General features: G+C 45.9%; 1 protein-coding gene across 1 annotated transcript in view; it reads right to left on the reverse strand.

The window, feature by feature from the left end:
* Positions 1-7,714: 7,714 nt before the first annotated feature.
* The window catches only part of SV2C (synaptic vesicle glycoprotein 2C), a 141,733-nt gene continuing 125,071 nt past the window's right edge, over positions 7,715-24,376 (reverse strand). Inside the window, exons 9-13 of the mRNA XM_081131708.1 lie at positions 22,777-22,941; positions 20,664-20,797; positions 19,341-19,544; positions 18,728-18,887; positions 7,715-9,258 (exon numbers count right to left, since the gene is read on the reverse strand). Coding sequence (XP_080987834.1) covers positions 9,075-9,258; positions 18,728-18,887; positions 19,341-19,544; positions 20,664-20,797; positions 22,777-22,941 — 847 coding nt within the window. The 3' untranslated portion in view covers positions 7,715-9,074. The remainder of the gene's footprint in view (positions 9,259-18,727; positions 18,888-19,340; positions 19,545-20,663; positions 20,798-22,776; positions 22,942-24,376) is intronic.

The raw sequence follows: 24,376 nt of genomic DNA on the forward strand, positions 1-24,376 counted from the left end.
ATTCTTATGCTGACAACACACAGCCTGGGCTACTCTTCCATGGGACCACAGGCACATTCAGCCACTTTCTGTGCGCAGCATATATAGACGCAACACATTCTACACAATTTTTAAAAGCATCATTTGGGATAATGTGATGGGCTGCATTGTGCATCCCCTCAACTTCATTTGTTGAACTCTTAAGTCCCAGTACCCCAGGATGTAACTGCATTTGGTGACAGAGTCTTTAAAAGATAATTAAGTTACAGAGGTTATTAGAGTGGGTCCTAATCCAATATGATGGTGCCCTCATAAGATGAGATTAGGACACAGACATGTACTGAGAGAAGACATGTGACCACAGAGAGAAGACGGCCATCGAAAGCCAAGGAGAGAGGCCTCAGAAGACACCAACCCTGTCCATACCTTGATCTTGGGCTCCTGGCCTCCAGAATGAGAAAATTAATTTCTGCTGTGTTAGCCTGTAGCCGTCTGCAGTACCCTGCTCAAGCAGCCCTAGCAAACTAACGTAGACAATGTTAGTGACGTCATTGCAGCAGACGTCAATAAGGAGAGAGAGATGTTCCTTCAGGACCTACGTTGCTTGTTTGAGCACACTGGTTGCAAGGAATTTCGCATTTGGGATTTTGCAGCCGCAGGTCCAGGCCAGGCCAGGCCAGTGGAAGCTTCCTTCCGACCTCACAGTGATGCCTGCCAAGCACGTCGCATCTGGTGAGTTCCCATGCTGGCCGTGATCCCTGACACTCCTGGGAGTGTTAGCCCGTGGAGACTTCTTTTCCCTTTCATGTAAGATCCTCATCATGCAACAGGAAGGGCAGAAAAGGGAGGCAGATGGTAACTTTCCCTGAATACTAAACAGGGCCCCGATCTGGTGGGGTGGGCCTGGGAAAAGGAGGGGGAGGCCTGTATGGGCAATAAGCTGGGCATTTCCAGTCCAAGGGGGAAGGAGGAAACAAAGCTGCTTCAGCAAAAAGGAGGGCTCTGCCTGCGGGAGAACCTGGGGGAAGTGAGAGCAGCCCCAGGAGAAGGGACAGCCTGCAGAGGGGTGTGAATGCACGACTCCCAGGCTAGTGTTTTCCAGCAGAATTTTTGGTGATAAGATGTTCTATGGTAGCCACACATCACATGGTGATTGAGCACCTGAAGTGCGGCTAAGTGTGATGAGGAACTGAATTTAATTTTAGTTATTTTAAGTATAAATAGCAACATGTGGCTACAGCATGCGACAGCTCAGTTCTGGAGCTCATGGTCCACTGTTGCTCGCCTACTCAATAGCTACCTCCCTTCTCCCTTGCTCGCTAAGCCGCTAAGCCCCAATTTTGTTCAAGTGGTCAGAAGCTGTGTGCTTCAGGGGAGGGTGAGCTCCTTCTAGGTTCTCAGGGGGTGGGGAATCTTGATTAGTTTAAGCCAGTTGTGGAAATTATATTCCTCTTGCTAGTGACTGGTTTAGGAGTAGGTAAATGATGCAAGTCCAACTAATGAGGGGTGTGTGTGTGTGTGTGTGTGTGTGTGTGTGTGTCTGCTGCAGGATTCTGTAAATGATCCCTTGATCATAAAAAAGGGTCATAAAGAGAGGATGGTCCCTCTTCTGGCCCTTAGATTTTTGCGTGATGATATGACGTTTAGAATTGCTGGAACCATCTCATGCCCATGAGGAGACAAAACCCAGTGTGCTGAGGATGGCTGATCTAAAAGACAGAAAGAACCTGGGTCTTCAATGATATTGCCAAGCCACATTGGAGCCAACCCTGGAATCATCTTACCTTCTTTGTTATGTGAAACAACTCCCGTTATTAGTAAAGATATTTGAAGCTGGGTCTTCTTTCAAATGCAGTCAAAAGTATTCTTTGGGATTAGCGAATCCATGGCAGGCAGTCCAATGCTAATGCTATAAAATATAGCATGTTTCCTCTTCATTCCTCTCAAACTCATGTTCCAAGCAGCCACTACCAATCAATTGGAGTCCATATGCTAGTTACAAATCTGTTTGCTATTCCTGCTCTAGGGCAAAAGAACACAAGCATCTGCTTTGTCACAAACTCCCCTGCAAACATTTTCTTCCCAGTGGTCCTGGCTAACAATCAGAAAGTGTTCCTGTAAAGTTAACAACACGTCAATACCCATGACACTGGCCCCTAGAAACAATTCACATAAGCCTAAATCAAGGGAAACAGGTTTTCAGGATGTCCAAGGACATTTAAAAAAGTACTTATTTTTTAAGAGTCAATTCATGCTTGGAAGGGAAGCCAGTCACACGGCAATCTTTATTTGAATATATAATGGAGCAAAAAAAATGCTCTTTTATTAATCTGATGTACATTAAATATCTTTGCAGCTGCTACATGAATGTTAAGTATCTGGCATATAAATGTACACACACTTCCACATTTGATAGATTTATGCTGTACACGAGTCATCCCCCACGGAGCATGCCCTTACACAAGGATACACATGGCTGTCTCGGGACATTTGTCAAAACACACTTGGTCAAACATTTTGGCAATCGGGGATCAGACACAGAGGAGCATACCAGAAAGATGAGTTCACAACAGGACCAGCTGTACTTAAGATGAAGACTCCAGAAACCCGAAACAGAATTTATTGGGGTTCACACATGCAGCACATATATATAGTACAATTGGGGTAACTGGAACATTCATAGCAGGAGGTCTTACAGAGCAGGGAAACAGAAAAGAAACGAGACAAGGCAAAACAAGACTCCCAAACTCCAAAACCAAGGACAGGACCACTGCCAAGATCTCACTGCAAGGAGAGTGGATTGTAGGTTTAGCCTGTGGAAATGGAGGTTCACCTGAAAGAAAAGCTCCCCTAGGACTTTATTTACAGTATGCAGACATCAGTGAAGGACACATAATCTGTTCCATGTTCTCAGGCCAGGGCAAGGATACACAGCCACATTGTGGATGCTGTGGAAGCTCATAGCAGGAAGGACCCTTTCTTTTTTCTTCCATTTGATTTAGGACATAGATTCGGGACAATAAATGTATAACAACAGTGGTGGGAACGAGAGTAAGCCATTAATCTGTCCTGTTCTATCTAGGCAGGCCTGGCGAATGTCAAAGGCAAGGAAGGCGTTTCCTTCTTGGACGCCTGCTTGGGTGTGAGAGGGGAGATACTGGGTAACTTCAAACAAGTTTATTTTTGTTTGCACATAATAAAATAGCCAATTTTCTGTATGTTCTCCCTGAAGGGACAATACCCATAGGAAGCGGCGGATTCTCTGCCCCGTGGGTCCTATTCTCAGTTGATACAAATGCAGAAAGAAACCCTTTGTGTACTGACCTGAGGTCGAGCTTGCCAGGCCTTTCCTTCCCTCCGGTTTATGGGCAATACTGACCCGCAAACCCATGGGGTTCACTTTGGTGTGGCCTGGGTCTGTGCAGTGGGAGGCCACACATGACTTCGGCCCCTGTGAGCAGGCTTAGGACTCTGCACCTCTGCCTCTAGGGTAAGCCGCCAACTTGATGCTAAACCCTGTCTGAGTCTGAACAGGAGGCTGGGGCTGATTCCTCCTCCTCCTAGTTCTGGGCACTCTTGGCTCCAAGAGGAGCATGAACATGGTAGGGTAGGCCAAGAAGGGGCAACCTCTGCAACTCCAGCATTTAAACCTGAGTGAAAAGCACCCAGCCTTCTGCACCAAGTAAGACCGTCTCTGGGCATGGAGAGGTAGGCCTACGTCCCACAGGTCAATGAATTCCGAGAGATGGGCCTCTCTGAGATTTCATGCCAGTGATGCCCATCCATCTATTGCCCACAGGAGTTGAGAAGCAGTTGGAAATCTAGCCCAACAGTCCAGAGCTCACACCCCCTGCACCCATTCACGCTCTTCATGTGCTCTGTTCTCTGCCCTCCACCACACACGATTGATCGGCCCATTCCTTAGTCCCAGTAAAGCCTGGCCTTGCGTTTGTACACAGCCAGAGTCACGAGGTGACAAGACGGGGAAAGGAGAAAGGAGAATGGAAGGGAAAGAAAGGAAGTGAGAGCATACTGCCTGGGGCAGGAAGAGGAGAGAGCTAGTGGGTTAAAAAGGAAATCAGGGCTCTCAGAGGGGAGGTGGAGGGCCATGACACCCACCCCCTCTCTGCTCTGCCTCCCCTCGGAGCCCCAAAGGTCCTTTGCAGCTTCAAGACACTTTTGCCACAACCATGCACTGGTTTTAAACTGAAATCTGAAAATCTCCTGCCACGACTGTCAGAACTTGTTTTCTGGGTGGCTTATCTGCGGAGGGTGGAGGGGAAAAGCAGCTCTAGGATATCTGCAAAGACACTTGACTCAGTCACAAGTCTTCAAATCAGAAAGGAAACACCCTGGGAAGCTGCGGACAGGCGACCGGGCAGCACTGAGGGATCTGCTGACCCTGCTCCGGGGAGAAAACTCCAGCAGCGCCTGCTCTCGGAACAGACTTCCGGCCCCCAGCTCCAGTTAGGCCATGAAAAGAACACCTTGGAAGACACCGGGCCCTTACGAATGAACATCGTTACACAGAGGGGCTCGCTTTGCTCGGGTAGTGCCTTAGTGCAATTTCCTGCCAAGACTTTTAAAGAAACAGCACAGGAGTGGCTCCAGTTTTTCAAGTACTAGTTAGTAGTCCCTTCAACAAAGTCCAGGCAATTGAGGGGCTTTCTCCCCCTCTCAGAGAGATTCCCAATTTCCGAGGACTCCTTGCACTGTCCACCGTAGGCAATTATTGCTTTCAAATTTGGAAAAAACAACACTTTGTGTTTATGGGAAGGGGGTTTTGACATGTAATGGGGTCTATGAGACCCCATTACAGATGTTTTCTCTTTAACTCTCCTTTTCCCTCTGGCCTCACTTAAGTCCTGCAAAGGGTTAACTGTCTGCAGGCAGCACAGTGCCTCAACTAGCACACAGGAGGTGCTCAATAAATATTCAATACCTACTGAATATTCACATGGACACTCTGCCCAGCTCTTTCCCCCACTAGCCCTGCTGGCCGTACACACCCATGAACCGTATTCTTCTAAGTCAAAATCCTGGGATTACTAAACCAGGTCTAGATATTGTTTGAGAAAGACTGAAGGTGAGACTCTGTCAATACTTAGAGCAAAATGACATTACATGGAAAACTGTCACTCCAGCCCTGAAACAATGAAGGGACACACAAAATGCCTAGGAGACACAGACAGTTTTGTCTACATTACACAGATTGGAAGAGAAGCTTTACTCAAAACATGCTTTGCTCGGCAGAAACAAAAACTAAGAAATGCATAGTCCATTTCAGAGAGCCGACTGTGTAGATTGCTTCCACTGTGGCAACATGACTGGTGTTTCTGGAGGTTTGGTAATGGGACTAAGTTCAGCACGATATGGGGGTTAAATGAAAACCCAATACATAGCCAATATGCACCTAAACGACCCACCAGCTCTATTTCTATGATACCAGGTAAAGGTCAAATTCAGACGTTCCTGGCTTCAGAGCCTTAAATGCATGAGCAGGTGAGGTGTTTTACTGAAGAACTGGGTAAAGGCCATTTTGATATTAAACAGGAAAATACCAGAGAATATCATATTCTAGTCTGGTTGGCAGAGGGAATCAGAGGGCATTCCCCCTGAATGCTTTCGAAATGATCCCAGGGCTCAGAAAGTCTCCACTGTGCCCTAATCTCTTCACCGGAACCTTCTCTGTGATACCTTGGATCTCCCTTCTGTCACTACGGTTCTTTTTCCACCTCTCCCTTGATATCTCAAGACATCCAGAAAAGCAGCTCAGTAGTTTTTGGGTGTAAACCTGAATTCTGGTTTGGTGAGACTGGTAGATGAAGGTAACAATTTGTGAACTTAGGTGAAATCGCTTAAAACCTCTGTCTCTGAAGACCGAGATCTGCTTAAGACCACGTTTCAAGAAGGAAGTGGGGAAAGGGTCAGGACAGCTAACCACAGGGTACAGCCTTTGTCACAGTAGTGTGATCACAGAGTCTTCTATCTGACAGGCGGTCCCCTTTCCTGGGCAGGCAACGATAACTGTCAAAGCAGCACTGAATCGAGATAATGCTCTAGATCCTTCGAAACTGGGAGCACAAACCACATGAGAACCGTGTTCTCCGGCCCATCCCATGGGGGCTTCCCAAACAACTCCCTGAGCTCTTGTAGCCTATTTCCTACTTTTTCAGTTTCAAAACCGAACCAACTTGGTGCTTAGAAAGATGAGCTTAGCATTGAAAGGTAGACAATCAGATAAAGCTACTTTTGTGAAGATTCTCTGGAATCCTGAACTAGGCCTAATCCTTTACTCTATAGACAGGGAAACTGAGGACTAGGGGTGTTCAAAGACCCAGCAAGATCTGGGTCTCACTGTCGGTTAGTGGTGGAGCTTATCCTAGGACCCATCTAGCTTATCTCCCAGGGCCAGCACTCCGGGCCAAAGATGACGCCTGGCTGCTGGGCTTGGCTTCCAAGGCACAGGGCTGCATGGGAGCTGGGGCTGTAAGACCATTACTTGGGGTGTCATGTGGTACAGGACTTACAGTTTGGAGCGACTGGGTTTTCTTTCCTACTGAGAGGACCCAATGATGATAATAGGATTCAGGCACATTCTGGATTGATTCCAAACAGCTCTGAGGAAATTTTAGATAAAAGGAGTTAGAAATATAGGAGAGAGTGGGACTGTTTCCTAGGCTTTCGCTTTTGCACACATTCTCACTTTCCTTCTACTGTAGCTGAAATGAGATGCTGGGTGCGTGTCCCTGTGCCAGCAGCCTCCTACGATGATAGAACTGAGAGTTTCTGTGTAATCACATGGCTTTATCTTAATCCAGCCAACTTCAGAACAAGCCAGACAAGCCACACCACATACTTTGGGAAGCACCTGAGCTCTCATAGAAAATCCAGGTGGTGGGAACAACGGGAGGCAGAGAAAACCGCACAAAAGGTGGGAAAGGTGGTGACCAAGAAGGTTTGTGACCACAGACTGTCCAGGAGATTAGAAGAGATCCCTCTTGGGCCACCTGGGAGGCTTGGATTAGGAGACAAGAAGGCCAAGAAAGGTCCTTTGGAGGGGGATGCATGGTGGCCACTCTCATGAAGTGGGGTTCTGCTGGTTCATCTTATTCTGACCCAGCCCAGCGCTGTTCAAATAAAATTCCGAGGCAGCCGAGCTCCGCAGCTTGGGAGATGGAAGTAGAACATCACACAGGGCCCCTTCTTGGTTCCTGACTGCTGTCTTTGTTCTCGGACAACATGACAACAGGCAGAAAGGAGAGGACATCCTGCCCCTTTCCCTGCTTTGTTGATACCGGTTTAACAGATCTCGTCTCATCTTTATTGATTTTCCTTCTGCCTGCCACCTTAGCAGTTTTTGGTTTGAATTTTCCTGATGTTCTGGCCCTGAGCTCGGGTCCCCAGGGAGCCACCCTCTTCCTGCCAGACCCCAACCCCAGGCTGTCCCCCATCCCAACAGATCCGAATTAGTTCAAGGGGTAGTCGATTAATGGCTTATGTTAATGAAAGGAGCTTTTCACGGAGTCTGAACTCCAGAGCTGGAGCAGAATCATCAGGGAGGGGAGGAGGCGGCCCAGGGGCTCCGGGGTTACGACAGCTCTGAATGTAATGACCCCTGGAAACAAAGGCCTCCTCAGTGAGGCCCCAGGGCTGAGGCCTGCTGGAAATGCCTATAATAAGTAAGAGGTAACCTGCTCACAGACAAGGGAGAGTTTAAAAGGAATATTGTTTTAATATGGGATTTATTCCTGGCTTCTGGTTGTTGCTGCTGGTCTACAAGAAGGCTTCAGATTTCAAAGAAGAGTAAAAAGCACGCGCTTGGAGGAGGGGCAGGCCTGAGGGTGACAGCCTGTGGGAATGTCCTGCTGACCCCTCTCTTCCAGGCCCAGGCAGACTCCACAGATAAAAGGAGCAGCCAAACCCACCAGGCGAGGCTGCCTGTCTGCCAGAGGGCCCCTGGCGCACAGCGGGCTGTCTTTCCACACAGAACACCCTGACCAGGGAGGGCCCAGCCCAGTGGGAGACAGAATGAGACCTGCTTCGAAGACGCCAGCTATGAAGTCCCATGTCAAACACTGGGGTTACTGTCCCTCAAGGTATCATTTTGCGTTTTGAAATGGCTTTAGGTGTGACTGTCTCCCTAATTTGCAATTTACAACTTAGATGCCTGACAATCTCTAGACCAGAGACAGTTTGGATGAAGGGCAGAATCAGGTAGGCAGACCCAATTGTTAGAAAGTGGCTTTCTTTTCCAGAATCTGTTTTCTGGCAAGTTCTATGGCAGCTGGGGCCAGGGGGTGGGGTGGGCCGTGAGTGGAGGCCAAAGACCTCTCCCTCCGATCTCTGATTTTCTAACATTCTGAACCACATGCCACAATTACAGACACTATTTCCTCAGCTTTCAGCCATTTAGTTGGGCTTTCTGGCAGAAACCTTGCCTATGCAGCTCACTCAGACCTTTGCTACTAACTGCAGAGCCTTTATTTTTCTTGTCAGTCGAGTCACCTTAATTGTCATTCCTGAAAGAGCTCCACCCAGCTCTGCTTGGTACCACATGGTTTTCTTTGAAAGGCCCTGCTGTTACAGCTAGAATTGCTGGGTGTCCTTTCTAAGTAAACAGGAAATGTCACTCTGTTTGAAAAAAAAAAAAAGAGAGAGAGAGAAAGAGAAAAGAATCCCTCTCCTCAGCACAAATGCAATAATTTGCCAACTTATACTTCCTGTGAACGTTGAGCTAGGAGCAGGATCTACTTCTTAGAGCAGCACAGTCCTCTTCTTAGCGTCCAGATCTCCAGTGAGCGGAACCTCAGGGAGGCCTGGCTGACTAGGACATTTAACAAAATGCTCCCACTGATTTTGAGGAGGCAGTAGCATCACAGTTAGGAAAGATAACAACGCATGGGGAAAAACAACCCTCTGCAGAATCACATTTAAGGGGCAAGATGGTATGCATTTAAATTTTAGTCACAGCAAGAGTTAGTGTTCTGATATTCGACCACCTTTCTATATCTGACAAATCCGAAGTCTTGAGCCGGTCCGGAGAGTTGACACAGGGCAGAAGAAAGAAACACAGGAAGATGGCTTGTTTCCTGTCACATCAGGACCTGGGTTTGTGTGTCGGGCAGGCGAAACCCCACCAGCCCTCCACACACGAGCACAGTGGAGGCCAGGAGGATGGGGATTGCTTTGGTAATGCTAACCAGGGAGCCAAAGATTAAGTTCCCAAGGACGGCGGCAGCCTTGCAGAGCGCATTCAAGAAGCCAAAGCCCGTTGCCCTGCGAAGGAAGGAGATACAGACAAGGTTGAGAAAGTGACTTCCAAGATCCCAACTTTAGACGCAAATGTCCCACAGGGTACTTTCCAATGACTCCCAAGTTTGGCATATCATTAGAGCAAGTAACCAAATGCTTGTCAGCACAGCTGGAGTTGGAGAACCCCAGCTGTTCGCACTGTTCCTTTGGTCCTCTGTTGATTTTCTCTCCACTCATTCTTATTCTGCCCATGAGTCCAATTTATCAAGACAAGAAATTGCAGGGACTAAGAAAAGTTTCTTCTCTCTTCCAGAGTTAAATGAAGATGTATGACAATGTATTTCTTAGCTCTTTTTACTCTCTATTTTTTCTTAGCTTAATTAATGTGTGAGGTTTTTAAATAACTGAAGCCTATTTTCAGAGAAAATCAGGGATGATTGTATGCCCCATCTTTCCTGTACCCTGGAGGTGACAGCTCATGCTCCCTTCCCAAATGTTTTTGGTGGCCGGCAGAAACTGAACACTGAGCTGGGAGGTCCATCAATGAGTTAGTGACATACTTCTCACGTCCCCCATCAGAGTTCCCGGTGGGAAATCAAGAAGAATTACAGAGGAGATTCAGACTGTAGGCCTGGAGATCTTGCTCACTCTGCTGGCATTTAAGAGGTGCCGGTTACAGTATGTCACTAAGACACATCCCCTTCCTTAAGGCATTCTCGGGAAAAGAAAACCTTTACTACTTTTGTGTGTTGAGTGTGATTTTACTGTAATCTTCTAGGGAGGAAGCCTAATTTTGTTCATGAGAGAACCGATACCACTGACATCATGAGATAATATGAATTTCCTCTGCTTTTATCACAGTTCAGCTTTTTGTCTGTCACTGGGTACACATGTATTAAGGGCACATTGAATGCAGGGTAACTGTTGGATACATTTCTCCCCTTGTAGAGCAAAATGCATTTTATATGCTGCAAAATGCAGCATTTAGCACGCAGCTTTCTTGGATTGATCTGTAAATTTGTAAGGGTGGGTTTTCCTCTGGCCAGTCATAACAACTACTCATCACTACTGTGCTGTTCCTAGTGATACTTTCTTCGCTGTGTAGATATTGATTGAGGTTATTATCCAACCATCCCCCTTTCCACCCACAGGAAAAAAATCAGCCCTCCTCTTGTGCTCTGAAGCCCAGCCTATGAGTTAGTGCAGGGCCAGCGACTTTACTACTGGAACAGACAGACCTACGCGAGGGCAGCGAGCACTGACTTTCTTTTTGACCAAAACACCTGGAAAGTAGAGTAAGGAAGGGGTGTGACAGGCTCTCTAACTGAGAAACGGGAGCTTCTTGAGAAGAAGGTAAGCTAATTCTTTTGCCTTTTGGCTTGTTTTTAAAGAAAGAGACTATAATAGCAACCACCGCCAGAAAGATAAGGAGACTCAATATGCTGAAAACGTCTTTTCAAATGAAATTGCTGGAGGCTACATGTTGGGTACCAGAGGGGACTTGAGTAGAATGACATCACTCACCGCCTCCTCCATGTCCATGGAGATGATGCCATGAGGCGGAGGTGTTAAGAAATTAATAGATTTTTTACTCCCATTAACTGGGACTTTTGATTCCCCATCAGGGAAACTGTATGTATGTATTCAATAATTATTCAGTAGTGCTATGTGCCAGGCACTATTCTAAAAAAAACAATTAATATACTTTTTTGAGCACTTTTAGGGTTATGAAATAAGGAGTGAAAAGTAAAGAGAGTTCCCATATGCCCTTGTACTTACCCCCCCGCAGTTTCTCCTATTAACATCTTAGTATGGTACATTTGTTATAATTGATGAGCCAATATTAATACTATGGACTTTATTAACTGAAGTCCATAATGTAAGTATATACATCACTAGAGTTCACTCTTAATGTTATGTATCCTGTGGGTTTCTTTTTTTTTAAATCCTCACCTGAGGATAATTTCCCATTGCTTTTCAGAGAGAGTGGAAGGGAGAGAGAGAAACATCGATGTGAGAGAGACACATCGACTGGGTGCCTCCACACTCGCCCTGAGTAAGGCCAGGGATCGAGCCCGCAACCGAGGTACGGCAGTGCCCTTGGCCGGAATCGAACCTGGGACCCTTCAGTCCGCAGGCCGATGCTCTAACCACAGGGCAAATAGGCTAGGGCTATCCTGTGGGGTTTTGACAAATGTATTTGACACTTGACAAATGTCCACCATTACAGCATCATACAGAATAAGAGTTTCACTGCCGTAAAAATCCTCTGTGCTCCCCTATTCATCCCGCCCTGCCCCCAGCCCCTGGCAACCACTGATCTTTTTAGTGTCTCCATAGTTCTGCCTTTTCCAAAATGTCACGTAATTGGAATCATACAGTATGTAGCCTTTTAAGATTGGCTTCTTTCACTTTTTTTAAACTACATTTTCATTTCATAAATGACCAAATATATCTTCTCGTAGTAAGACAAGCTGTACTGGGGGGAAAAAAAAGGGTAGTAAGTATAGTATGTTGCTGATAAAAAAGAAAAACATATGAAGAAGTCTCTCAACACTGAGCCTGCCAAATGACCCATGCAGAATTTATATCTGTGTTAAAGTAACCGTATTTCCCCCAAGCTATAAACCTCTGGTATAACGCAGAACAGGGTATAAAATACAGGCGACTATCTCCTTGTATTACTGAAGCTGTGATGGAGGAAAGGATGGTTTCCTGAGATTTCTGTGCAGGACTGAGAGAGACACACCAGGAGCATCTGGTATCTGACGCTTCTAAAAAGAGAGGATCAAATCCTTACTTCCCAAGAACCTCTTCTTTCATTTACCAAGCAGAGGCGGTTCTTCAGATAAAAATCTGGTGTGGGTGTAAAGCTTAGAGCCTCCTTAAATTAATGCTGGCATTCAAGAAAACGTGACTGTCCCTTCCTTGAGTAAATTAATTCTTCAAACACTTGTAGCTGGAGGGTGTGATTTTCTATGCACTGGAGGCACAGTTGTCTTAGAAAAATCATTCTCAAAGTGGCTCTCCCTTGGGGGTTCTCTGTTTATAAAGTAAAGAAACTTTTAGTTTATTTATTCCCTTGTTCTTACTTAAAGGAAGGGCATTAACTTCTGCAGACAAGGAAAACACAGGTCACCTTGTGGTCCTAAAGGCCTTTGAGGGTAGGAGCTCTGAGCTTGCAGGGCAAGGTACCACGGTCCTGGTCAGCCCCAAATACCCCAGGCCTTCTCTTAACCATCAAGACCAAAGAGAAAGAATGAAATGATCCATTACCTTTCTGTAAGCTCTATCCCTTGTTCCCCATCTCCTCGCCAGAATCCTTTGTTTTTAATTATTGCTCAACCTATCTATTTAAATCTTTTAAATGGAAAATTTCCCCCCAAACAGTACCCTGTGATGGCAGCAGCCCTGTTTGTTCCTCGGTCCATTAAGGCGGCCTTTCTCCCTGCACCACTAATTCCCTCTTTCTGAGAACCCAGTGCTGGTGCAGGCAGCTGGGTTAGGCTCAGCTGGTGGACGTGGCTGCCAGAGCATCCTCTCGCTGCAGCTGGACTGTGGCTCCTCCTTCAGGGCCTTCACAATTTAGCAAGTTCTAGTTCATTTATAGAATTTTATGTACTAATTGGTGACCAAGAAAAGGAAATGGCTGGCTCCATCCTGGATAGAATGAGGGTAGTTTTGCCCTCCCACCCAGCCTCTTTTTTTTTTTTTTTTCTGACTTTAGGGCAGGGTCAGCTGGGATCTTTTGAGGCTCCTGGGAAGAAGAAAGGGACATTGATGAATGGAGCAGTTAGGAAGGGCCTGGCAGTGAGGCACCGTGTGAGTGTCAGCCATTGGTTTAAACATTGGCTGCAATATCTGCCCCATCGACTGATGAAATTATTAGGGAAAAAAGTTAAATGCTACATTTTGAAAAAGGACTGAAATGGTGTAGATCCAGGACTGAAATGGTGTAGCTCCAGATGGAGCTTGTGGAATTGTCCTGTTAGAGGGTAAACTGCTGGAAAGGAACATTCCCCGGACAGCTCAGCCAGTCATTGGTAGCCGTTCCTCAGCTTGGGGCATTGCGGAAAGTACAAGCGATCCTTAAACCAGGAACACAGCATGATCTGAATGCTCATCTGGAAGTGGGCTGTTTGAAACAGAATAAATTTCATTCCTCTCACAGAAATAATATTGCGAATGATGACTAGTTCCCTGGGTCAACTTAAAACAGTTACTTTTAACACTGAATCCATCTAAGCTTACTACAGTGCTAAGAACACCAGAAACCTCTTGAATATTTGCCTAATAAGTAAATTTGTCCTTAATGTACTCCTAATTTACATATTATTCTATGACCGATTGCTCATTCAACAATCGTTCATTAGCATCTCTTATGAGCCAAGCACTGCACCAGGCACCAGGGACCCAGAATGAATAAGGTGAAGTGCCCATTTGCACTGGACAGATGCAAAGAGAACATGGTAACACAACCTACTAAGTGCAGTGATAAAGATCCCCACAGGGTGCTAGGGGGCACAGAGGACATGAAGTGATCTTAGGCTGGGATGGGGGCAGGCGGGGAAGGCTTCTTGAGGGGATGGATGAGAAGAGAACTGGTTTGAAGGGAGAGGAGAGCTTGCCAGGTGAAAGATGGAACGTGGGCAGAGGTGTTCTCTGACTCTCAAAATATCCTCACATCTTCCTAGCGTATCTCTGTGGTACATCACTCAGGTCTGCCTTAGACACCCCTCCAATGGCGTCTCAAGTGCCAGATGGCCTGCCTCCCTCCAGTCCCCAAACAGGTCTCCCATTTCCTCACTCAGCTGTTCTCAATGTGGGGTGAGGACAGCAATCTGGCTGAACCAGGTGCGTGGACATGCATAAGCACAGCCTCACCCAGTGGTACTCAACCTGGGTGCACAGTATCTATCCCTCATGGAACTTCTAAAACACGGTGATGTGGCAACACCGGTGCCCAGGGCCATGGCCGTGGAAATTTGGACTTTACTGCTCCACTGGGGCTTAGGCAGTGGTAGTTTTGGAAGCTGTGTGATTTAAGGTGTATCTGAGGCTGAGAACCCTGCAGTCCGCCAGAGACACCTGCATTTTTGAATAGATTTGGATTTACTGTTACCTACCACAGGAAATTACAAAAGCAAAACATCCACTCCACCCTTCCAACAAATGGTTCTCATTTCCGAGTTCCCTTTAGCGTGCTCCCAATCATATCCATATTTTCACAAATCACATAATTTATAGAATTCTGCTCTCTGCTTTTCCCAATCAGTAATACAACTGTTTGTCCCATGTCATTTGTGTTTTGTGTAAAGTGATTCCGCATAGAACCATTATTTCTGTATCCATACTGTTGGGTAATTAGGAGCTTTCCAAATCTGGGGAACATGACCGATGCCGCAGTGAACACCTTCACACATAAGCCCTCCTTTGTCTGGCCGTGTTGTTAGGGGGGGTCAGGCGGTGTGACACAGCCGGGGAAAATGTTTGCGATGTGGCGCTGTGGCCGCAGGAGAGGAATCCAATGCAAAGGCCTCTCCAGCCTTCCTCTCTCTCTCTGCTCCTGCTCTTTAACCTCTCCTGTGTGTCCTGCTCTCCCAGCTCATTTGCACCGGAGGCAATCAGTTTCTCACCTAACCAGAATCTCTCCTTCTCTTCCAACTTACTCAGTGGCTGTAGGTGGTAAGGGGCAGCCACGGAGGCCTTCCCTGCTGGGCGAGGCCCCACTCCTGCTCCCCTACGGGCTGGCTTGAGCCAATGGCAGGGCGCTGCCTGGAGTTAGCCTTAGTTAGGTCTGGCCACACCTTTGGGATGTGGCCATGCAGTCTTTACATTCACTCAGCACAACCCCTTTCAGAACTGGCACAGGAAGCATATGACACTTGGGGAAGGAACTAAGGGATTTCCAGGTGTCTTTAAAATAGGTTGGAAGTAGATTTCTATAATGGACATTTTAATGGGCATTAGTTGGGCCATGTTTGTTTATTGTTGCCCAATTATCAACTTGCTTTTCCAGAGGGGAAAAAATCTAATATTCTTAAGTCAGAAAAGACCAAATTGCTCTCTGGTCTTCAAAGAAAGGGGAAGTTTGTCTCATCCAGGAAAGCAGTGGCTGTATGGTGTGTGTGAGGTCCGTGTGTGTACTCCTTGACCTGGGAGGATGCATCCTACACCACTGCAAGCAGGGCTCTCACTCAGAGCAAGTGGAGAAGGGCTTACCCATCAGCTGTGAGCTGGAGGAACCTCTAGGCCCAATGCACCCTCCATCTCCCTCCCAGTCCCACCGCCACCACCAGCTTCCTAGTGCTTATTCCCGTTGAAATGCAAATATGCACAGACAGGTGATAACGGAAGCCTTTGTGTCTTATCATTTATCTGGTAAACCTAGCTAGAAAGTGAGGGCCTGGGCCTAGGTAAGTAAGAGGGGATGAAAGTGAGCATTGGGAGGCAACTTGAAGTTCATTTAAGGCAAAGGTTCATGAACATGGCTGTGTATCCCAGTTGCCAAGTGGGCTTCCTAGAAAGAGATTCCTAGACCTTCGCCCCAGACCTACCGGGACGGGTTAGATTTATCTGTATTGGAAACAGCACCTCAGTCAGACATCTGAGTCTGAGGCCACGTGATGTGATCCAGGACAAGTTACTACCCCTGTCTGTGCCTTGTTTTCCTCACCTGAAAATGGAATAAACCTACCTACTCTTGTAGGGTTGGAGTAAGGGTTAAATAAGGTCAAATGAGGTCATCTAAATACTCAGTAGAGTGCCTGACTCACCCTCCATTTCTCAGACGAGGAGACTGAAAGCTGACAGGACTAATCTAAGGCTACCCAGCTACTGTCTGGCAGCACCTACCCCTGAAGTCCGGTCTTCTCCGCACTGTTGATGGAGAAGGTGGGGAAGAGGGGGAGGAGATCCTCGAACAGGCTGTGCTGCACGGGGAAGGGGAGTTGGCAGCTGAAAGATAGGGGGTACTGTGATCCTTAAGGATGGGTTCCAGAAACTGGACAAGGGCTTGGCAGTGCTGGTGCTCTATTATGAGACATTACAGCCTCTAACCGGAGTTCCTGCCAAGACACCTTCTATTCTGTCTCCACACAGAGACTACAGGGCATTTGCCCATGAAACCGTTGGGGTTATCCTCTAACAACAGAGCCAGAGGTCAGCGGAGGCCTCCTGACGTGACCAGAGCAACATGGCCGAGACGGAAGAGAAGGTTTGAGCCTGAAACAGAGCGGGTGGTCCTCGCTACACCACCCGGGCCTGGCAATGCTGCTCTGGAGGACCAGCTCTCTCTGCAGCACTGAAGGAAGTGAGGACCTGCGCGTTACCTGATCGCATCTGCCTAAGCGCTGGAGCATGTCCGCCAGCAGCAGCACCTTGCAGACCTCCGAGTCACCGCCTGGCTGCCGTGCTCTGAAATTCATCACCACGTTTTGATGTTCCAATAACTGAACATGACAGGAATGCTATGACGGACTGGTCCCTGGGCCACGCAGGACTCCTCTGAAGCTGACACTGTCATCCCTCTTCCCCAGCAGCAGCCTTGGCAGACCTTCCTTAGATCGCTGGTCTGGGATGTTTCCACCCAACCACCCATCCTTGCTCCTTCTGGGGCTGTCCCAGACTCCACCTCCCCATTTTCTCTCACGAGGCACTTCCCCTAATCAACCCTGTGCATGTTTAGTCCTAACTTGACCTGTGTGTCCTGGAAGACATGAACTAGCATCAAACAGCAACTTCTGTTTTTATCTTAGTTGACGGTTAACCTTTCCGACAACAGCAGAAAATTGATATCCCGAATGTGTCTGCATGGCCCGAGAAAACCCTCCTCCATTTCGAAGTCCAGACAATGCTGACTCTACCCTTGAGCAGAGAGGGCTTCCACGGTGACAAAGCACACACAAAAACCAAAGAAGGCAAGGCCATTTGTCTTCTCTCATGTCAAGGGGCAGAACAGGACTTCTGTTCTTTTCTTTATTCAGTTGCTGAAGCTCTACCCCAAGTCCCTTCTAGCCCTTTCTCTGATATGAGGTGCAAAGTCTCTGTGTCTCCATTTTGGGACAAGACACATAATGTTCTTCTAAGAGTAATCTTTTTTGGTAACTGGAAATGTGTTGGGCTTTTTCTCCAACAGACCAGGAAGGTCAAGAGATATCTTCTAGAGACCTATTTGTGGTTGCTTAATGAAGAGCTCATGCAGACACTTGCAAACGTAAGGACCCTCTCAAGACTGATTAGTGGCTCAGAATGTGGGCCAAGACAAGCTATTAGATCCTACTCACCGCTCCATTACAGCTTCTCCACACTGTTAGTCAGCAAACTAAGTCATGGACACAATTACATTCCCTCACTGGTTTCACTGTGAGGCAGGATAGAAAGAAGCCAGGAGAATTCCTTGGCAAGTGGAATGGGGAAACTGAGACAGATAGCTGATTCCAGCTGGCCTCATCCAGCACCCTGCCTCACCTGCCTCCTTCTCTCTTGCATGACCACTCCCTTAAGCCGTAAGCCCTCAGAACAATGAGGTTCTGATCAGCATCGAATAATCTTAGGAACTAAGTCTCTGGTCTGTTGACTACAGAGACAGAGTTTTTGTCAAACTAGAGATAACATCTAGGCCTCAGCTATGTTTCAGCTTCAGGCCCGGAAAAGCAGCAAAACCAGATGAAGCCACACCACGGCTGACATCAGGACCACATGCAATGAATAATGACTTCCTACCCTAGCACCAACCAATCAGTGGAGACACCAACCCTGAAGGGACACACCTGGAAAGGTGATAAATATTCTATTGAGATCCTCCCCCGAGACCTCCCCTAAAATTCTGCCTTTAGAAAACAGATAAAAACCCTTAGAAAACAGACAAAAGACCCAGCATGCACACACTTGCGTTCTCTCTCTCTCTCTAGAGCACCCCCTCCTCGCCTCCCCTGCCTCCTCTTTCCTAAGGCGCGTATCTTTGCTTTCTTTTTCCAAGGGCTCTTCTTTTGTCTCAGTAACTTGTTTCCTGAGTCCATGCAGCCCAGCTGGCTCATTTCTTCTGCCTCTGTGACTTTCTTTCTAAAGGGCCAAGGCAGCCACACCTAAGCTGTACTATTCCTCACATTTCCAAAGGGCCAAGGCAGCTCCGCCTAGGCTCACTCCTGTTGCTATGATGTCGCCTCTTCTATCTTAAGCCCTTCCTTTGTTTCACTGTCCCCAGCTTTGATAAACTATACTCTCAAAATCACCTGGACTGTGTTGTGAAATCTTTCCTGCATGAAGTCGAGAACCGAGAGCCCAAATCCCCAGTAACAATTGTCCTATTAACTCTTGCTAGCAACTACATTCCCCAACATTTTCCTTTTAATATATACAAGTGAAACGTACAACTTCATATGCCAGATGTTTTTGAATTTTTACTTTCTTGGAAACATGACAATTTGGTTTATTTTCTATGCCTTTTCAGTGGTCCTGTGGGGGGCCTCTTCTGAGGCCCATTTCAACATACCTCCGGTCTGTGGGGTACAGTTCCACAGTGACTACATCAAGGGAGTTCCAGGCCGAGATGGTCAAGCCATTGTACAGACACAGCATCCCTATCATCATGGATTCACTGGTGCCAAACCAAAGAAAGAAACAGCTGATCCCTGACAGTACCATGGAGCCACCTGCCGACGAAACAGACAAAAGGTTGGGATGTTTCCCCTCGTCTTGGTAGAGCAAAGGCCCTTGGGTCTTCAAGGTCTCAGGCAGCACAAATCCCAGGGGAAGCTCCAGACTGGGCTTGGTGAAGCTCAGGTGTGGGTGTGCTCACCTGGAGATAGGTTTGCCTCTCTAACTGCCTTCTGAACACGGCAAGCACGAAATGCACATCATCAATTACTCAGCTACTTAAGTGGAAAAATATATATTAGTCACACATAATTAGTTTTCCAGGCTGTGAACTCATGGAAGCTGCTCAAATGAAATGTAATTAGACATAATTTTCACTAAAATGTTGTCTTAATGAAAAGTCTTAAGGGATTTCTCTTATCTCTTTGGGATGCAAATCCCTAAGTGGGAAAGGGCTCCCGCTAGACTGCAGGGCAGCTCTTTTATTTTACAGGAAACTAAGCACATACCTAGCATCGTTAAGCGCCCGATTCTGTCCATCAGGAGGGCAGACACGATGTTCCCTGGTAACACCGCCAATGTTCCCAGGAAGTTGACAAAATAAATCCAGTAGGCACTGTAGTCATCATCAAAGGTAATCTGGCATCCCGTTTTATTGTGAAAAAATGAGCAGTTTTGAAACTCACTGTCAATGAATTTATACTCCTCAAAATCTGTGAACATAAAGAAAGATAATTCATCAAGCTCTGAAGAGCTGTACACCAGGATAAGAGAATCTATCAAGAATTCAGAAAGGAATCATGATACTGTAAACTCCTTGAGGGCTTCAAAGCCTGGACTGGTTTGACTTTTAGTGTCTTTACCCGGACAAGGTACAGGGTCTAGGACTTTACATTACAAAGTATGCGTGGCACTCTGTATGCATGGATTCCGCCTCTGTGGGTCGGAAAAAGTGATGTTGCTGACGTGTCCTGTGTAGTTAGGCTTGCGATGAATGCATCTGTACTGGACAGGTACAGACATTTTTCTTGTTGTAGGCTTTTTTCTTGTTGTTACTCCCTAACAATACAGTATAATAACTATTTTTACAGTATTTACATTGTGTTAGATATTATAAGCAACCTAGAGATGATTACAGTATATGGGAGGATGTGTGTAGGTTATGCAAACACCACACTATTTTATATAAGGGGCTTGAGCATTTGTGGTGTGTATATTGGTATCCATGAGGGTCCTGGAACCAATCCCCTCAATGTGAGGCACGGCTACAGAATGAAGGAATACCTTTGTTGAAAAAAGGGATAAGTTAAAGAATCCAGTTATCCTCTGATTTCTTTTGATTGGCCATGGCTAATTACTTGTTTACTGCTTTATGATGTTAGTTCGTTCTAATTATCATGTTATATAAGGACTATCATCATAGTGCTAATAGCTTCCATACAACAATTACAAAAACAATTTGTTTCAAAATATGCATGAATCAGCCATATGTTCGCCGTCTCTGCTGACTGTAGTTCGGGCATGCTGACTTAAACAAACACCAGATTTAGAAACCAAGATTATCACAACAAATAAACTACAGGTTACTTCTTTGCTTTAAAAATTATTCACCAAACCATTTATTTTTCAGCTTTGAACTTCAGCAAGTCCCATTTGCATTAAATGTCAAAAACAAACAATACACTCTTAATTTTGATCCAATCTGATTTAGGGAATCCATTCATTTATACTTTAATCTCCATTTCCCCCATAAGCCTCTGCGCACACTGTCACGTGGGTGTCCCATTTCTGCCAAACGCCAGGCCCTCTGCAGAGCTAAGCAGCACACCTACCTGTGTGGTCAAAAACAGTATCAATAAATGTGCAGTTCTTGAAGTAGGTGTTGACTGAAGTCACATCCTCAAAGGTGCAGGCCTTAAACACTGAATCCTTGAAGGTTACAGATTTGAACTTGACCCCTAGGAACCTGCTCAACACACACACAAAATTCACATCAATGATTGTCCATAAGGGTTCAAAGCTAATTCAAACAGGCTTAGGGTTGGGAAGCCCCGCTGTGGGCTCTCTTAGTTTGAAAGGACATTGGTTTCTGGGTTTTCTAAGCTCTTGCTTTCCCCCTTTTTCCTCATGCAGCCTGTCCTTTGGCTATCCATTGCTCGCCAAGATTGTTTCCTACCAGAAGAAGAGATGGCATTCAAGATAACTTCCTTGATAACTGCAAGATAGCTTTTTGCAGTGTTGCTAAAAGTTTTTTGGGGGGTTTGCAATTGCAGGTAGAAAAATTGGAGATTACTTGTGGCTATTAATTCTTTATTTTTCAATCCTATCTTCTTGCTCCTTCCCATATGCCTTTATTTGAAAATTCTCTATTTGGGGTTAACGGCTCTGACTGGAGGATGTGTTCCCATACACATTTTTAAAGGAAGTTTGTCCCCCAAGCCAAAAACGAAAGGTTTCATCATTCTAGTGTAGGGATTATCCTGAAGAAAGGATGTGAAAATTCATCATTTACATAAGGAATGATTGACGCAGGGGTCATTTAACTCATAGGTCACACTCATTGCAAGAGCCAACAGGTATTTCTTGAACCAAATGGAATGATGAGAGCTCTGCTTATTTCTGGAAATGTGTAGAATGATGAAATCTGCTCATACACAGTTTTGGGTGCTGCAAGGGGGAACCCTAGGTGGTAAAAATGTCAACAGTCATAATGATCTTAACACCTTAGAAGAGTCTCTGATTCAGATTTGTCCGTGTTGATAAGGACTCCCAGGAGACATGGATAAATATTCAAATGTCTCTGTAATTTATTAGGGGACTATGAATATCTACTTAGACAGTTGCTGGGGGAAGATGCTTGTTCAGCTGAGGAAGAAGTTTTGATTTCAAACACCACTCTTATTGGGGGCAGAAAGGGACTGATCCTAAAGCACTCACTAATTATTTAGTACTTTCAAAATTGTTCTCACCCTAAGGATTGACTGTGCCCTGTGGCCTAATAGACCCGCCAGTTTAAAAGAATCTTACGTCAACCCCCTGCTCTCAGGGTCCAGGGATTAAAATCAGGCCCCTCACTGAATTGTCAATTCAAACAATTATCTCCTAGCTGTAATTCTTTTCATTACAAACCATAAACATCCCATAGATTTCTTTTTCATCTTTCCAAACTGGTTTTTGCCCTGGGAAACTTTGATTATGTTAGCTTTTTACTTTTATTATTTTTGAAATTGGGACAATTTTCTAAGAATGATATAAACCACTGGAACTCATAGCAGCAAGTATTTGCTCAGACAACAAATAATAACCTTGTCCATCCCTTTGTCTTTCTGAAAGAATGAACCAGAATCACCTCCCTGAACCAGCTCTGTCCTCATCAAGAGGATTCCAGATTCTATTCTCAAAAACGCCCTTTGCTAATTTATTCCTTATTTTCAAAGCCCTAACTTTGGGGAGTCACTCCTGTTCTCTAATTGAAGCTCTTTCTGATACAATTTAACCCCAATTTTTGATTCAGCGCTGTGGAGAAGAAAGGAATTCTCACAAGCGGTCCCCTTTTCCAGGAACAGAAGACAGGCAACAAATTACACCTCAGGTTCTTCTCTGAACTAAATAACCTTATAACCCATTTTATTTTCTCATACTCTTCATTCTCCTCTTCTGTAACTTATTTTCATTTCTCTCCAGGGTCTCTCTAAATTTTTGTTTCATACCAGTCAATTCCACCACTTAACAAATGCGAAGCGGCTCAGTTTCAGAAGTACTTTTAAGTAAGTAACTGATCCCTTTTCTTTAAGGCCCATTTGGAAGTGTTCACATTCAGCCAGAAAATGACTAAATGCAAAAACTAAAAATACACAGAAACTACACGTTTCAGTGCAGCGAAGGCTAGTAAGGAATCAGTTTTTGTGAATGGGGGCATATTAAGTTATTTCAAAGTTTCTGGACCTGCCATTGTAGTATTCCATGCCGGTATGAATCTGGTTCTCCATTGTGAAGTTAATACTGAAATTTGCGTATTTCTCTCTTGGCACATTTCTAATTAGTCGTGCATATTCATCCGATTGCAGATGTTTAATGACGTCAGGGAACCAAACAGATAATCCATAATACCTGCAAAGACAAAGAAATGTGAGTTTGTAACGGTGCCAGCACACCAGGGGCAATGCCCGCCTCCCAGACACGCTCAGAGACGTAGTGGCTCCGGAGAAATACTCTGACAGTTGGCCCCACAAAGCGCTATGGATCATCAAGCAGTAATCTGCACTGCTCGCTCCCCATGAAGATTAGGTCTGCAACAATCCAGCTAGATGTAAGGCCTGGGGTTACCTGGTATATAATTCCCGAAGCCTTACTTTGGGAGGAGACATGCACAAGAATCCCACCCTCTGCCCATACGCGGCATCCTGGTCCTGAAGTTTTCCCCCCGCCCCAGGCCGCACCGAGGAGCCTGCCTCCTAGTCTGCCGGTGCAAACTCCTGGTGTCCAGACGCCATGAGAGCCCTTGAAGAATGACCTCTTTTACGCTGGAGAATCCTTGGTTCCTACACTACTCTTCTACCGCTAGCAGGGAGGTAGAGCCCCATTTCCCAAAGCAGTTCAAGGCTGGGAAGAGGGCCATTCAGGTGATTATATGAAAATCCAGGTCTTTCCCACTTTCTGCCTCTTGGCCTCACGCGTGCCATTCTCATGGGTAGCAGCTGAGTTCTGCTGCTCTCAGTACAGCAGCCACTCGCCACAGGCGGCTACGAGCAGCAGCCGTGTGGCGAGTCCAAGCTGAGGTGTGCTGCAGTGTAAAACATCACACTGGGAGACCAGTGAGAAAGAAGGGAAATAAGTCTTTAATCATTGTTAAGCTGACTATATGTTGAAAGGATATTATTTTAGACATAATGAGTCAAGTAAAATATATTATTAAAATTCATTTCACCTGTTTCTTTTTACTTTTTTTTAGTGTGGCTGCCAGAATGTTCAAAGTGACAAGTGTGGCTCACATTATGTTTTAACTGGACAACAATCCTTTAAAACAGTGGTTCCCAAAGTGGGCTCCCTGGACCAGCAGCATTGGCATTACCTGGGAACTTGTTAGAAATGCGAACTCTCAGGCCCCATCCAGACCTGCTGAATCGGAAAGTCTGGGGTGGAGTCCTCCAGCTGATTCTTCGTATGTATACTAAAGTTTGAGAACCATTGCTCTAGTTTACCCTGCTAGGACAGGCAGACATCCTCGGTTCGAATCCTGACCTTACTACTTACCAGCTGTGTGATCTTCAGCCTGTTCTCTAAGCCTCGGTTACCCCATCTCTAATACCAGACTGAGGATAGCATCCACCTTCCTGGGAAGTTGCTCAGATTAAATGGGTTGCAAAGTACCTAGCACATAGAAAGTGCTCAAAAGACAGCATGTGTGGTTTTATCATCATTGTCATTAGGATTCTGGAAACATCACTGGCTCAGGATTCCATAGTTTCCAACCTCTTCTCTTCACAGATCATGAATTAAATTACTGTGAATGCATGAGTGGTGGCCACCGACTAAGAAATGACTC

This window comes from Miniopterus schreibersii, assembly GCF_964146895.1.
Source record: "Miniopterus schreibersii genome assembly, chromosome: 3".
Taxonomy (NCBI): domain Eukaryota; kingdom Metazoa; phylum Chordata; class Mammalia; order Chiroptera; family Miniopteridae; genus Miniopterus; species Miniopterus schreibersii.